The sequence below is a fragment of the Syngnathus acus genome, chromosome 21 (genome assembly GCF_901709675.1).
Source record: "Syngnathus acus chromosome 21, fSynAcu1.2, whole genome shotgun sequence".
NCBI lineage: Eukaryota > Metazoa > Chordata > Actinopteri > Syngnathiformes > Syngnathidae > Syngnathus > Syngnathus acus.
The window spans coordinates 8734014-8747898 of NC_051105.1; the positions used below are offsets into that span (position 1 = coordinate 8734014).

The 13885-nt window shown below is 40.9% G+C and overlaps 1 protein-coding gene across 2 annotated transcripts; it reads left to right on the forward strand.

Annotated features, from left to right (window-relative positions):
- Window positions 1–5818: 5818 nt before the first annotated feature.
- On the forward strand, window positions 5819–12727 carry spopla (speckle type BTB/POZ protein like a). Of its 2 annotated transcripts, none has more exons than XM_037239474.1 (12): window positions 5819–6010; window positions 7062–7145; window positions 7776–7889; window positions 7991–8112; window positions 8442–8593; window positions 8680–8807; window positions 8903–9080; window positions 9636–9691; window positions 9766–9888; window positions 10230–10372; window positions 10488–10541; window positions 11300–12727. In XM_037239474.1, the coding sequence occupies exons 3-12, from the start codon at window positions 7812–7814 to the stop codon at window positions 11442–11444; spliced, it is 1179 nt and encodes a 392-aa protein (XP_037095369.1). In that variant the 5' UTR covers window positions 5819–6010; window positions 7062–7145; window positions 7776–7811; the 3' UTR covers window positions 11445–12727. The 2 variants fall into 2 exon arrangements, with proteins under 2 accessions (XP_037095369.1, XP_037095370.1); XM_037239475.1 differs by lacking the exon at window positions 5819–6010 and adding an exon at window positions 6133–6272.
- Window positions 12728–13885: the final 1158 nt, after the last annotated feature.

A 13885-nucleotide genomic window follows, 5' to 3' on the forward strand; every position in this document is an offset into this window, starting at 1 on the left:
GAGGAGACGTGGAGGAGACTGTAATTAAAGAGGTGCCATTTACTCTCAGTCAGGCCCTCTCAGAGATCTGAATCTGCAATTACCTTTTAGAAAATAGCATTGTCAGGACAAGAATCACATTAATAATGGCCTGCTTCTCTCTGGCACGTTACAGAATGCAATCATTTCCACTGAAGTTGCACTTATTTATCGCTTAACTGGGGGGGGGGGCGACCAGCCACTTGACTGGTTCTCAATGTACACAGGAAGGAAGCAATCACGTGGGCGACTAGCTGTACAGGTAGGCTAAACAGCATAATCCGAATCATTGTGATATCACGGATCGTAGTCTCCTTCTCTCCCTCCCTCTCCCCCTCCCTCATTCACGCAGCGAGTCAGCCCACCCATGTGTGACTTTGCACATACTTTATCAAGTACATAAGGACCATTTGCACAGAAGGCAATTAAAAGCTTTAGTGGTTCCTGCAGGCAAAGGGGTAGTTTGGAGGCCCCAGTCGACACATGAGCCAGCACCTTATTGGAGAGGGCTGGATTTGTGCAGCAAAATAGCTTCCATAATTTATACCAAATAGACTGTAGGTGGGGCGTGCGGGCCAAGACGAACGCATCTGCATTAATCAAAGTGAAATTACCCGGGACGTTGGCTAATTTGTAAAGGGGCCGCCTCACACCTGCCCAGAAAAGTGGAGGAAAATGAGTGACTAAACACTGCTAGAAAATGTGCTTGCTAAAATGGCAATAAAGAATGAAAGCGCCAGTTGGGTTTTATTCCTCATCCTGAGAAAAGTGATGAATTGCAATCAACATGGATAAAAATTGGACTGATCCAGCGTGAGAGCAACCACGGTGCTTTAAACTGTCACCATCGTGCTTAATCTCCACAAATGAGCTCTACATAGTCCTCAATCTTTTCAACAATTATTTATAAATATTATATAGAAACAAATTTCTGAATTTACAGGTCACACGGTAAAAGTCGTCCGTAAACGTGACTCCTTGCTTTGCTCACAAATGCAAATGGATGCAGATTATCAAAGAGTGCGGGGAAATTAGTCTGGCGAAAGATAAGCATGTCCTTAAAACGACCATATGCAAAAGTGGCGATAGGGAGGATTATCTTCTAATCAATCCACATGCCGTGATGGATAGAGGCCAATATCACAATGTCGTGATTTTTGTATTTATTAACTTTGGCAGCCCATTACATGTTTTCTTTTGCACCAACCCTTCACAATATCTGAATAATGTCAATAAACAGAGACGTTGAGGGCATTGTGGAGAACGTCTGGCCCTTCCTTGGCAGTCGGTGACCTTCCTAGTCTGTGTGGTATACGTGACTCTCGCTAGCCACTTTTTTTTTTTTTTTTCTTCTAGCATTCAGAAAGCCCGGCTGTCTTTATCGGTTCCCAGGATCAGCAGTTGCTCACGGACAGTCTCTCAGTAATGCATCCATACCGGGTATCTTTTCACTGCACCGCTATGTGCTTTGCAAATGCAATGTACAAGGAGAAAATACAAGAGAGTAAAGTTGGTTGCATTCCAACTGACTTCCAATTCAAGCTTTAAACACTGTAAAGGTACTTTTGTCTGTCTCATTGTGTTTATACTGAGATGTTTTTATTTTATCCTTGCATGTGCTTGTCGATCTTATTGGCAATTAACTGCAAAATAAAAACATTTCTATTCATCGTCGTAGTAACCTTTAGACCACGAAACAGAATCCGCGTTGGCATAACAACAAGCTGAGTTCAAGAGTACAGTTTTAAGCTTTTGGTGATTATGCAGAATGAAATATGGAAAAACATTTGGACCCCTTCCTGTTCTGAGCTCTTTGTAAGTGTCGTACCATCGGCTTAATTGGATGAATTTCTCTCTTGACAAGGAAGTGTACCCCCAGGCATAGATAAAAGACTTTCTAAACTCTCTTTTGTGCAGCGTGTAGATGAAAGGCCGAAAAAGACAGGAGCTTGTCAAAAAGCAGAAGCTCCTGGCAGGTGTGAAGCGGACCAGAAGAACGACAGGTTATCATCAGCCTGCTGCATGAGAAAATGAGTTGCGTCGCCGTCAAGTCCTGACGTCTTATTCTTAACTGTGTTTGCACCCCCAACCCCCTTCAAATATGACAGACGCTTCATTGTTTACAAATCGGTGAGGATTTACTGTGGCTTGCTCTTAACAACGTCATTTTGCTTTGAATTTGACAACCGTGTGTGTGTATGTGTGTGTGTGTGTATTTGTGTTTTTGTGCCTAACCCAAGCTTATTCCAAAAGTACAATCCAAGTGTGAAGTTTGGTATTTCTGTACACAGGCACACATACAAATGGACGTTTGCGCCGTTGTGGGTGTGAACACAGCCGACTTCATTCAAAGGTCCTCTCAGTGTCTTTAAATTCAGCGTTGCCTACACTGCAAACGCTTCACGGACTTGCAATCTGAGTCGCTGTAACACAAAATGTATCTCGGTATTGCTTTGTATTTATGTTAATAACATCACAGTACATCCTTCAAAGAAAATAGGGCTCATGTTTAAGTATCAAACACTTTAAAGGATAAATGTTGGTTAAATTGCTCTCTTGTTTTCATACCAAGTGGCATATTAATAATGGATGTAGTGTGTAATTTCGTTCACTGCTCTGTGAGAGATGAGCTATGAAGAATGACAATAATTGGCCGCGGCCATGCTGGCAACAGAGCATCTGCTTCGTGCCGCACAATCAGCCCCGTCAGCATTGTGAAAAAAAACTCCAAGATTTGTTGGAAGGGAGACAATGGAATCACTTAGTTAAGAAAAAAAAGTGCAACCAAGTTTAATTTCATCTTGTTTGGCGTTTTATTAGACAAAAGATTCTGCTTTCTTTTTACTGTTCAATTTGCAGAAAACAGTCAAATTATGATAGCAGTATTTGACTCATTGCACATTTTGTCAGGTAAGATTTGAATTGTCACATGACACTGCTCCGTAATCCAGAAGTATCGGGATCAAATGTTGGCTCCAGTGCTGTGTGGAGTTTGAAATAAAAACTTCAAGCACTCAGGAAAAAAAAAAAAAAAGAAAAGCTGCAGCAAATCAAATGTTTTTAAACGACGCCTCTATGGCAAACATCAGCAGTTCAAGTTACCAATGATAAAGTACATACATTAAAAAATATATATATATTCCAGGTCTATAATTTCTTTCTTTGAAATATATCCAATTTTCATATTTGGGTCATTACCATATATTTCATTATTTAGATCCGAATCAGTCTTTTTTCAGATGACTTCTTTGTTGAATGTTATGAGTCCATTTTCCAAAAGCCAGGAGAGAAGGCGTTAGACTATATGTCACACTCAATTTTACTCACAATGACCAAGTTTTGAGAAGGTCAGCAGGGCTCATCTTGTCACTGTGGCCTTTTTCTCCTACCTTATAACTTATAGCTGTCTCTATCTGTCTTCATCACGAGGGCCATTGGATTCTTGCCAGGAAGAACATTAATACTATTTGAAGGACCTCTAATTAGACTAAAATAGATTCCATGTCACTGCTGTGGTCACAGTTATTCCCTCTGGTATCAAATGTAAAAACAGCCACATTAATCTGGAAAGTCATGTGATTTTTTTTTTTTTAAGTCAGATTTTACAAGGTTCAAACGTGAGGTACCCGATATATACTGCTTTGATATTAAAAGTATTCAAAATACCATCTTGAGCCTTCCTGCTTTTTTTGCCTGCTGACATATTCAGTAAAGTCCTCTTGCCCTTAAATTAAAGCGATTCAAATCCCTGATAAGCATTCCCACTATCTTCTTGTCTAGTGGTCTTATCTCCCAGCCTCTCGACTTCAAGACAGGTCAATGAATCATCGCTACGATACCTGCTAGGAGTTTCCATATCAAAAACGTGCAATATATGTAACCAAGATCAAATTGTTTTTCATACTTTGGGATGGGTTTATCTTCATTGCCGTACAAACTTTTAATATCTGAATGTATACTGATTGGAGACTGTCAATGTCTTCTATATACATACACTATAGGCTTCACAACAAACTGATAAATAACTAATTTTGAAATCAGAGACTCGTAAAAACTGTTCAAATAGTTTGAAAGGATGAATGGTAATAAAAATTGCGAGCAATATTCCTATTTTTAAAAAGTGAAGACTATTCGATGCAAAATTTTTCTTTGCGGGCTACATAAAATGATGTGGTGGGCCATATCTGGCCCCTGGGCCTTGAGTTTGACACCAATGATCTATCTGAAGGGAAATTAGTTTTCACAGGCCTACATGGAGCCATTATAGAGTCCCATCTCAGCGAATGGCTTAACCCAAGCCGCTTTGTGTTTGCTATAGTGGAGAAACATCAGAGGCCCACAGAAAGACAATGCGAAGGCTGGCTGAGCATTAAACTCGGGTTTTCATCTAACACATCAAGCCTGACAAGTTTCAGACAAACGTGAACATGCAATATAGTGTATAAAGATGATGAACCCACCTCTTCGACCACTGAGTCCTTCAAACTCAAGAATAAGACAGGATCCAAAACATTGAGAGGTACGCCGTAGAATAACTTTAAGACATCACACGTTGGAAGCAAAAGCTACGATCACGATGCGGGACACAATGTTGAAGCCAGTGTAAGATGCGGTGGTGGGCCGTGAATTTGTTTCCTTGGCCTTACCTCTTAATACCACCGCAATCATGTTTCAATTATAGAATCCATCAATACTTGACAAAAGGCGAGACTGTGCCGCAGACAACATATGACGGATTTAAAAATCAATATTTATCTAATAACATGACAAAAACACAAAGCATTTAATTATAAATACTCCATACTCACCAGAGTTGTTGATTATTGAATGTACGGTATTATTGTGTGACAGTTCTTTTGCTAGTCGAATCGCTCTGACCAAATATGTTGACATGATTGTGGTCCCCTCTGAGACAAATTGGATAAATAAAGGGACAATCCCATTGCTACAGTGTTGCCTTGAAATACAAGTAATTGGACATACTAGTTTTTTATGCTAAGTAGTTTAATGGTAACACACTGAAATTTTGATTGTTTATTTTGCATGGTGTGGCTGAAGTGAAATATTATCTAGTCTGCAAAGTGCATTGACCTCAGTTTGTATCCCAAAATCATTTTACATTTTTCACTATTTACTAAAAAATGTCTTGATTGATTGATTTGATGCATAAGTGGGTCAGAAATGACCCAGTGAGGTTGTTTTTATGAAATATCATCATATTTAAAAGACAGTCAGTGTTACTTGATACTGAATAATATTAATAATATTCCAAAAGTTTTCATTCAGCCTCAACCTTCACAAGCAATTTCCCCCAAAAAAGATTCTCGAGTTATATGTTAATAAAATAGTGTGGTGCAATTTTATAGCCATGCTCAGTCACTTAAAGAAAACACTAGAAATGTAATACATCAAAATATGTGCTTTTTAAAAAAGTGTGGGTTAGTATCAGTAGAACTTTGACCGTGCAGGGTGCTAAGTAATGTCGGGAACCTTTCTGATGGTAATTGCACCTAATTCTTTGTACTAGTCATATGAGGTTTTGACGTGAAACAACCCTTTGATGACGACGTGGACAACGATTCTTAAGAGAGGAACAACCTGGGCCTGGAGAAAAACTTAGATCAGCACCTTTCACTAGCTCGCCGAGGTATAGAACCGTCCTCATGCTGTGCAAATTGTGATTTTTTGGCAAATAGCTTATGATGATGGAATGAATTAATTTTAAATTAATAATAATCAAAATGTTACTCGTATGTTGACGTTTGTCGGCTTCGAAAATTGCGCGTGCGCAGTAGACGCCACCTAGCGTGCTAAGATAGCAACCAAATCAGCCAGAGACAGTACGCTTAGCTAGCTCAGATATAAATTAGACAAAGAAACCTTGTGAAGAGTCTCACTGAAAAAGAGTCCAAAGTAACGGATGGTGACAGGAGCGCCTGTGACACTAAGCGACGTACCTTACTCGATACATACGGAAGTATGAAATTGAAAGGTACGCCGTCACGATGAATTTTCCAACTTTTTTGGCAGGCGCTGTACATATTAGCTCAGGCTAGCTGCTAGTTAGCCGACGTTGTTTTCTCACCAGCATATTGCATCGAAACGTGAAGGCTTACGTTAGCTTGATCGGCTAGCATTCTGTCAAAGGAACTGCAAAGGCCCTTTGTTTTATACTATGTCAAGATAATCTGAGTTAGTTTAATACTTGATTTATTTGTTGGATTGCTCCACGACAGCGACGTCGATATACACGCGTATGTGTTAACACGAAGACAAATATGTCCTTAGTGTTTGTGTCAAGCTAGCTGATTGTTGTTAGCAGCATTTGCGGTCAAAAGCTAACGAGAAAGCAACGCTACCCTTGCTAGTGAGAACTTAAAATGCTAGTTTGGATTAAGTCCGATCGCGCTAGTTAGTAGACTTTCTCGTCTTGATGTGAGTTGATGGAAATAACTTTCTTTTTTTGTTTGTTTGTTTTTTGGGAAATTGCAGTCGTGTTAAATAGGGCGTTAATGATGGTTAATACGCGAGACAACATTGATCGAAAACGGTGTTGACAATCTGATGTAGTGTGTCACTGAAGTGATGTTAAAAGAATTTCAGTTAACCCTCCAGTATCAAGAATGTTTCATGGAGTTTCTGTTCTTTTAATTGGGCAAAATGTCTTGATTTCATGCAAACAAGCTAAGTGCCAGTTGCATCATTGTCCTTTGAATGGCAATGCAGCCAGAATCTAAATTGTGCTTACTCTTATTGAAACATTTCCAGATGAATGTTTTGCTTTTCATTCAATATGGTCTGCTTCAACAGCATTAAATACAAATAAATGACTCAATAATTATAATGCAAGGTATTCACAGCCCAAACTAACTACGCATAAATTAATGATAACGGCTGATTTTACAACATTTATTTTTAGAAAGTATTTTTTTTTTTTTTTTATGAGTAGTGAAACTTCACTCAGACACGTGTACTAGTAATGTGTAAGCTCTCATTTGAGACACGAGGTGATTTCCAAGTCCTTTGCTCTTTTTTCCTTGTAGGCTGAAACATGAAGATGGGACCATGAAGTATCCTGTGAAAAACTAGACATAGACCACCTTTTATTTACTTAAAACTGCTCAGAGGTGAGACTTAAGTTCACATTTGTAAATTCTACTATGTTGCTGCTACATTGTATGTTTTGTTTGTAAAATTGACCACAAATTCTACCCAAAGTTTGGAGGTACTAGCAGAGTTGCATTTGCATTCAGCGGTGTCGGCTCACACAACCACTACATTGGATTGTCTCCTGGTAGCAAAGCCAGACAACCTGTTAGATCAGTCCTGCGAGGGAGATTAGGGTATAATAACTCTAACATTCACAAATATACCCCTGAACAAACAATTCTTCTTTGGTCATATGCTCTTGTTAACTGTAGCATTGACTCCACAGAGCAGAGTCAGGCAATCCATTTCACATTTGCAATTGTTGTCAAGTGCCACAGCAACATGCTCCGAGGTGTGTTCCTGCCAAAACAGAGATTTATTTACAAGTTGGAAAGGTTTGACTCGAGTTAGGTCCTTAAATATTTTGGCAAGGTTGCCTTGTCTTGCCTGTACAACCCTATAGTAAAAAAGCATGAGAGAGCTCAGTAAAGTCTGAACTGACTGAGCATTTGTGATTGTTGACTGGAATTTTGCTTCAAAGTCAGTTTGTTTGTTTTTTTGTCAGGTGAAATTCAATTTCTGCCCAAATATTTTTTTGCACCGTCTAGTGCTTTAGAGACACGAGTGCTACCTCCAAAGTGGTGATGTCACGGGTCCCCACCCCCCCTCCTCCTGGGGAGATGTCAAGTGGACCTGTGGCAGAGAGCTGGTGTTACACACAGGTTGGAAGCAATCAGCACTTGGCTTCGCTTCTCTTCACAGAAGCACATCCTCATGTTCCGTCATACTAAACACGCTTCATGTTTCTTCTTTTGGCGCCAAGGTCAAGGTTGTCAAATTTTCCTACATGTGGACCATAAACAACTTTAGCTTTTGCAGAGAAGAAATGGGGGAGGTGCTGAAGAGTTCAACCTTCTCCTCGGGCCCTAACGACAAGATGAAGTGGTCCGTGACTCATTTCTACTTATATATTATATAAATGTAAAATTAGAACCTCTAAGAAAGGGGTGTTATTTATTATTGTGATTTTTTTTTTTTTTTTAAATATAAACATTGCAGTCTCTTTTATGTGTTCCCCCCCAAAAATTGCAAAGCGTGGTACAAAAGCATCGTAAATAGTCAGCATGCCTTTTGTAGTTGCATGATAATTGGTCGGTGTGTCATAAGCGGGAGGCTCATCCCCGAAGGCCTGACACGATTGTTTGGGCAACATTAGTTGCCAGCGTGTCACTTCCTTTTTGAACACTCCTGATGGCTTTCTGCCTCCTTGACAGGTGTCTGCGAGTCAATCCAAAGGGACTCGATGATGAAAGCAAAGATTATCTTTCATTGTATTTACTTCTCGTTAGTTGTCCAAAAAGTGAAGTCAGAGCAAAGTTTAAGTTTTCTTTGCTGAATGCTAAACGAGAGGAGACAAAAGCGATGGGTAAGGGACATCATCATCATGCACTTGTGCCGCTCCGGTTTGAAAAAATCCGAAAGCCATATTTGTTTTGTTTTTTGTTGTTGCAGAAAGCCAAAGAGCCTACAGGTTTGTCCAAGGCAAAGACTGGGGCTTTAAAAAGTTCATCAGGAGAGATTTCCTCCTAGATGAAGCCAACGGACTTCTGCCTGATGACAAACTTACGCTTTTCTGTGAGGTAATTGCTCAACTTGAACCGTTCCTCTGCAACTAGGCAAAAGTTCTCCTCTCCAACGGTGCTACCAACAATGCATTGTTGTGTCGTCTGAGCAGGTCAGCGTTGTCCAGGACTCTGTGAACGTTTCTGGTCATTCCAACATGAACATGCTGAAGGTACCTGAGTGTCAGCTGTCTGATGACTTGGGTAACCTTTGGGAGTGTTCACGCTTCACCGACTGCAGCCTCTACGTGGGAGGCCAGGAGTTCAAAGCCCACAAATCCATCCTGGCAGGTATGAAGGACTTGAGTGGGTGCTTTGCAACGCTTTGGCCCAAACCGTTTTATAACTTGCTTGTTATGAAGTTGCCATTAGGAATGTGGCGGGGTTCTCATGTAATTGCAATACCTTGACATGAAGATGCTTCCTGCCTGCAAATCCATTAGGGAGGTGTGATTTATCCTGCCTTGTAAATGTTGCTCTGAGGGCATTTAACAAGCGCCCGTGACAGAGAAGTGCTGAAAATGGCCTTTGTGAGACCTGTGGCCTCCCTCGCAGAGCCATAAGCACCTTGAAAGGCTACCGGGGGGGTCGGAAACTCCTGGCTGGTCTGAAGCAGCCAAAAGCTGCTAATCCACCCAACTACCCTGCTTGACCCGAGCGAGACTGAAAGCCTTGCTGACTATTCCAGCACTGTGTCCATTCGACATGGTGCCAGCAGCTGCTGGGGTAAAAGTGGACCACGCAGCACAAATTGTGATTCAACACGTTGACAAGTGCTGTACACCGCTGAAGAAGCTTTTTGTTGACTGCGTTTATATTTATCACTCTTGGATCTGTTTCTCATAGCAAGGTCGCCTGTCTTCAACGCGATGTTTGAGCATGAAATGGAAGAGAGTAAAAAGGTACAAAGTGACTCACTACTAACTTTATTTAGAATGTTATTTTTATTTTGTCTAATTTTTACCCCTCCTCCTAGAACCGTGTCGATATAAGCGACGTGGACCCTGACGTCTTCAAGGAAATGATGGGCTTCATCTACACAGGGAAGGCCCCAAACCTGGAGAAGATGGCAGACAACTTGCTGGCAGCTGCAGACAAAGTAAGCACAAAAATAATTTACTCTTGCAAACCTGCATGTTGGAAACTGTCATACATCAGTGTTATTTTTATTCTCTTTCTTTTTGTGTTGCTCCTGTATTAATAATCTCTTTCCGAATAGTGGTGAGCAATATGAATGTTGTCTCAGGCTAAATGTCTCAATACTTTTGTGTAGATTATGTACTTCCGGTTTAGCACTGAGCTTTTCCTTCCTCACCATTATTTTAGTCACAGTCTGCTGTAATCACTGGATAGGATGTTATTTCACCTGTGTGCTATGGTTTGACGTTATTCGACAATAGAGCGGGTAGCTAAGCGTTTGCTCTCTCTGTGCATTTCCAGTACGCTCTGGAGCGTCTAAAAGTCATGTGTGAAGAGGCCCTGTGCAACAGCCTCTCGGTGGAGAATGTGGCCGACAACCTCATCCTCGCAGACTTGCACAGTGCCGAGCAGCTCAAAGCACAAGCCATAGATTTTATCAACAGGCAAGTATCTCTGTAGAAGAAGGGGGAGGCGGGGAGAAAACCTCCCGTGATGAATTTCTGCTGCCATTTCTGTTTACCATCCCAGAATGCTTACCTTTTTATCTCCTTGCCATAGGTGCAGTGTCCTCAGACAGCTGGGCTGTAAAGATGGAAAGAACTGGAATAGCAAGTACGTAATTAGCTGATATGTGACACAAGATGAATAACGCACGCTTATCTGGGTCCCTCGCAGATGCATTAGAATTCATTGTTTTAGCCCTGGCGGGACGGCACACTATTTGCCTATTTGCCTTTTCACTTTGAGGCGTCGTATCATTGTGTCCAAGTTATTAATAGACTTCTACCTGGAGAAACTCCGCAAATGAAGCCCTTTTCTCCCATTTTGTGAGCCAATTAATATTCTTGTGCTTTCATGGCACCTTGAAGCTGGGCGCCTACATCTCACTGGGGTGGTTGTGTAATGTGCTTTAACAAGCCTGGAGTAATCGGCAAGCTATCATGGTGTGATTGTGACTGGTTGGCCGTCTTAAAAAATGGAATGTGAACATTTTCTCAGCTCATCAGTACGGCACTAATAGTAGTTGTTCTTTGCAGAGGATCAAGAATATATTACGGAGTACTGGTATGTTGTCTACGTGTTGCTGCACCATTTGTGTTCAGTCTTTTGTTGTAGCAACGCAGATGCGATTTAGTGTTGAAATTAAGATAACAGAGTGGTTTTTTGAAATACATTGAATTTTTTTATATATCAACTGGGAGTAGCATTAAATAGCCTGAAGTTGAGTTTGAGAATGAAAGGAGAAAAAAAAAATCATATTAACTTAATTTTCATGTCAAGTCCCAAGCCACTTACTTGCTTCGGCATGTCATTTCTGTTCATTGATTTTTAATGTCTGTGCATTAAGCTGATTGTGTTTGTGCTCGCAGCCACGCTACAGACATAATGGAGACCGCCGGCTGGAAGTCAATGATCCAGTCACACCCTCACTTGGTGGCCGAGGCCTTCCGTGCCCTGGCCTCGGCGCAGTGCCCGCCCTTCGGTCCTCCCCGGAAGCGTCTAAAACAGTCGTGACGGACCGGGACTCCCTGGCTCTGCAGAAGAAAAGACTAGTTAGGATGCCACTCTCTCTTTTTTTTTTTTTTTTTTTTTTTTTTTTTTCTTTTTTTTTTTTTTTTAATTCCACCAAAACTGAACACACTTGAATGGAGAAGAGTGGCCTTTTCTCACCATGGATGTGGGGGAGGCTGGCACAATGGACTTGGGGGACGGGGGTCTGAAGAAAAGAAAAAAAAGAGACTGTCTTGTCTTGTTTTACTGCCCTGAATGACTTGTGTTCAGGGTGGGTAGCAAGTCAAGCTGTCTGACACTGTGTTTTTTTTTTCTTTTCCTGTAATTCTTCAAAATGGCCTTAATATATCTGCCATTGCTCTGGAGTTGCTCCGGAGTTCATTTTGTCTATTTTACTCTGTGCCTGCCTTGTCACAAAGACCAGGCCTTCCTCCAGGTTGCACTAGTTCCCGTCAATAGTCGTTTTCATATGGCGTTCGATAGGAACGTAACAAAAGGTTGAACTAAATGGGAAATATTATATATTTGTAATGTTTAGCCCGTTTTGTGACCAGACATTAAAGAGCATGAACACTTTCAGTGCAAGGTCAGTTCTTAACACTTTTTAAAAGATGTGTATGCCCCATATTGATGGCACCATTTCTATGTAAATGACAGCTGGAAGCATCTTCAGAAGACCATTGTATGGGGTCTGTTGTGTTGCGTCTGTGTGGGGACTATAAAAAGAAAATCACCCGTTTATGAAATAATGGAAGCATTGACATGTATTTAACCAGGCTCAACTCTAAACGACATATTCCGCTCATGTCTGTCAACCAGCTTCAATTCAATTGGAACAACAAGACGTTAGTATTGCCAACTTGCAAATATGTATTCTCATGATATTGTGGTTTAGTCAAAAGTGGAAAGACTAATGCATGGTCATGTTATTGTTGAGGAAAGTGTCTAAGAACGTGTTTTTTTTTTTTGTTTTTTTTTAATTGTTTTCTGACATTGGTGCAGAATTAAAAGAATTGATTATGTACAAAACAAACCGGTCGTCTTAACATGCTTGGAAGACGTGCAGGATGCTGCGCATCACTTCTGCCGGCGATGTCATTGTTCAGAATAAGAGCTTGTCCTTTTTGTTTGGGCGCATCGTAGCGTGGACGTGACACAAACACCAGGAGAGTTCGTACAGTAAGTGGGCAGCATCATTCTGTGTCATGTCAACATGTTGAAATATATGTTGGGAAGCAGCGGGATGGAAATTGTCCTGCGTTAAGCAATTAAAACATTTTTCAACACTCGTGTCAATTTCTTTCTTTTTAAATTCAGATGGTCATGTTTTTCCCCACACTGCTGATGACTAGTTCTTGTTTTTAAGGTGACCAAAGCGAGCGAGAGCCACATGACGTAAAGGCTAACGAAGTATTCAAAGTGGATTGAATGGCGACAGAGACGTGCACCTGCTGGCCCGACATCCTTTCATCACCCTCTTTTTGGCTCAGTTGAAAATGTCTGCAAAGGCTTTGCAAGACTTTTCAAAAGTGGTGAGTTTAAGATTATTGTAATGCCAGTACAATACAACACTAAATTAATACTCCATTTTTCTTAGATGCATTTGTGCTTTCATGAATTAATGTGGCTTGTCAATTCAAATTCCAGCACTGATGCAGGCACATTTTTGTTAGTGTTATTTTTATGTAGTCAAACATAAAATGAGTCTTCACATTGGTAATGGTATCCCCGTCCTAAGTGTGAGTGATAGAAAGATGCGGCCATGTCGGTCAGGGCAACCTAGGAGTGTGTTGATGGTGCAGGAGAGGATACCTGGCCCTGATCAGATAAGAGTAATGGAAGCCAATGAAAAGAAGCCTGTCGCCTGCGGCCCCAGCAGAATGGATGTGCTCCCTGAGGTGTACCTCTGGTATCACACGCGCCTGCGGACACAGATGTATTGGCTATTAAGAGGCCTCACTAAAATGCATTTGTGAAAACGCTGTTTACTCTGCCGCCACGTCCTTGTGGGAATAAAATATAAAAATAGAGGCGACAAATGTGAACACGGACAAACTTTGTGAAGTTTAAATCAACTTTAATGCCATAAATTGACAATTGAATACTTGGCTATTAAAGTAACCCCAAAAAATAACATTTGTACTTACAGTATACACAGCACAGGGCTCCTTTAGAACAAACTTGAGAAGTGAAAAGGGGACAATCTAAAATGCTTAATGTAAAAAAGCTCAACATCATCGTAATTCATCACTACCAATGCCCACTTCAACCAAGGCAAAATGGCCGGCCCCCGTGAGATGGATAAAGATTACGGTATTCAGACTAGTGGGGTCACACATAGCGTATTCAAAGAAAATATTTGACTTCACTTCCCCTTTAAGCTTTTTTACATTTGTGTTAAGCATTCTATACTGTCACAGGAAAGAAAGCAATCAGGAAGTCAA

What these genes read in the sequence shown, in the direction of transcription:
- spopla (XM_037239474.1), top strand. Translation starts at nt 7,812, where the DNA reads ATGTCACGGGTCCCCACCCCCCCTCCTCCTGGGGAGATGTCAAGTGGA. An exon ending in AGAGGAGACAAAAGCGATGG is followed by an intron (nt 8,594 to 8,679) that starts GTAAGGGACATC and finishes TTGTTGTTGCAG; the next exon opens with AAAGCCAAAGAGCCTACAGG. An exon ending in TGCTGGCAGCTGCAGACAAA is followed by an intron (nt 9,889 to 10,229) that starts GTAAGCACAAAA and finishes GTGCATTTCCAG; the next exon opens with TACGCTCTGGAGCGTCTAAA.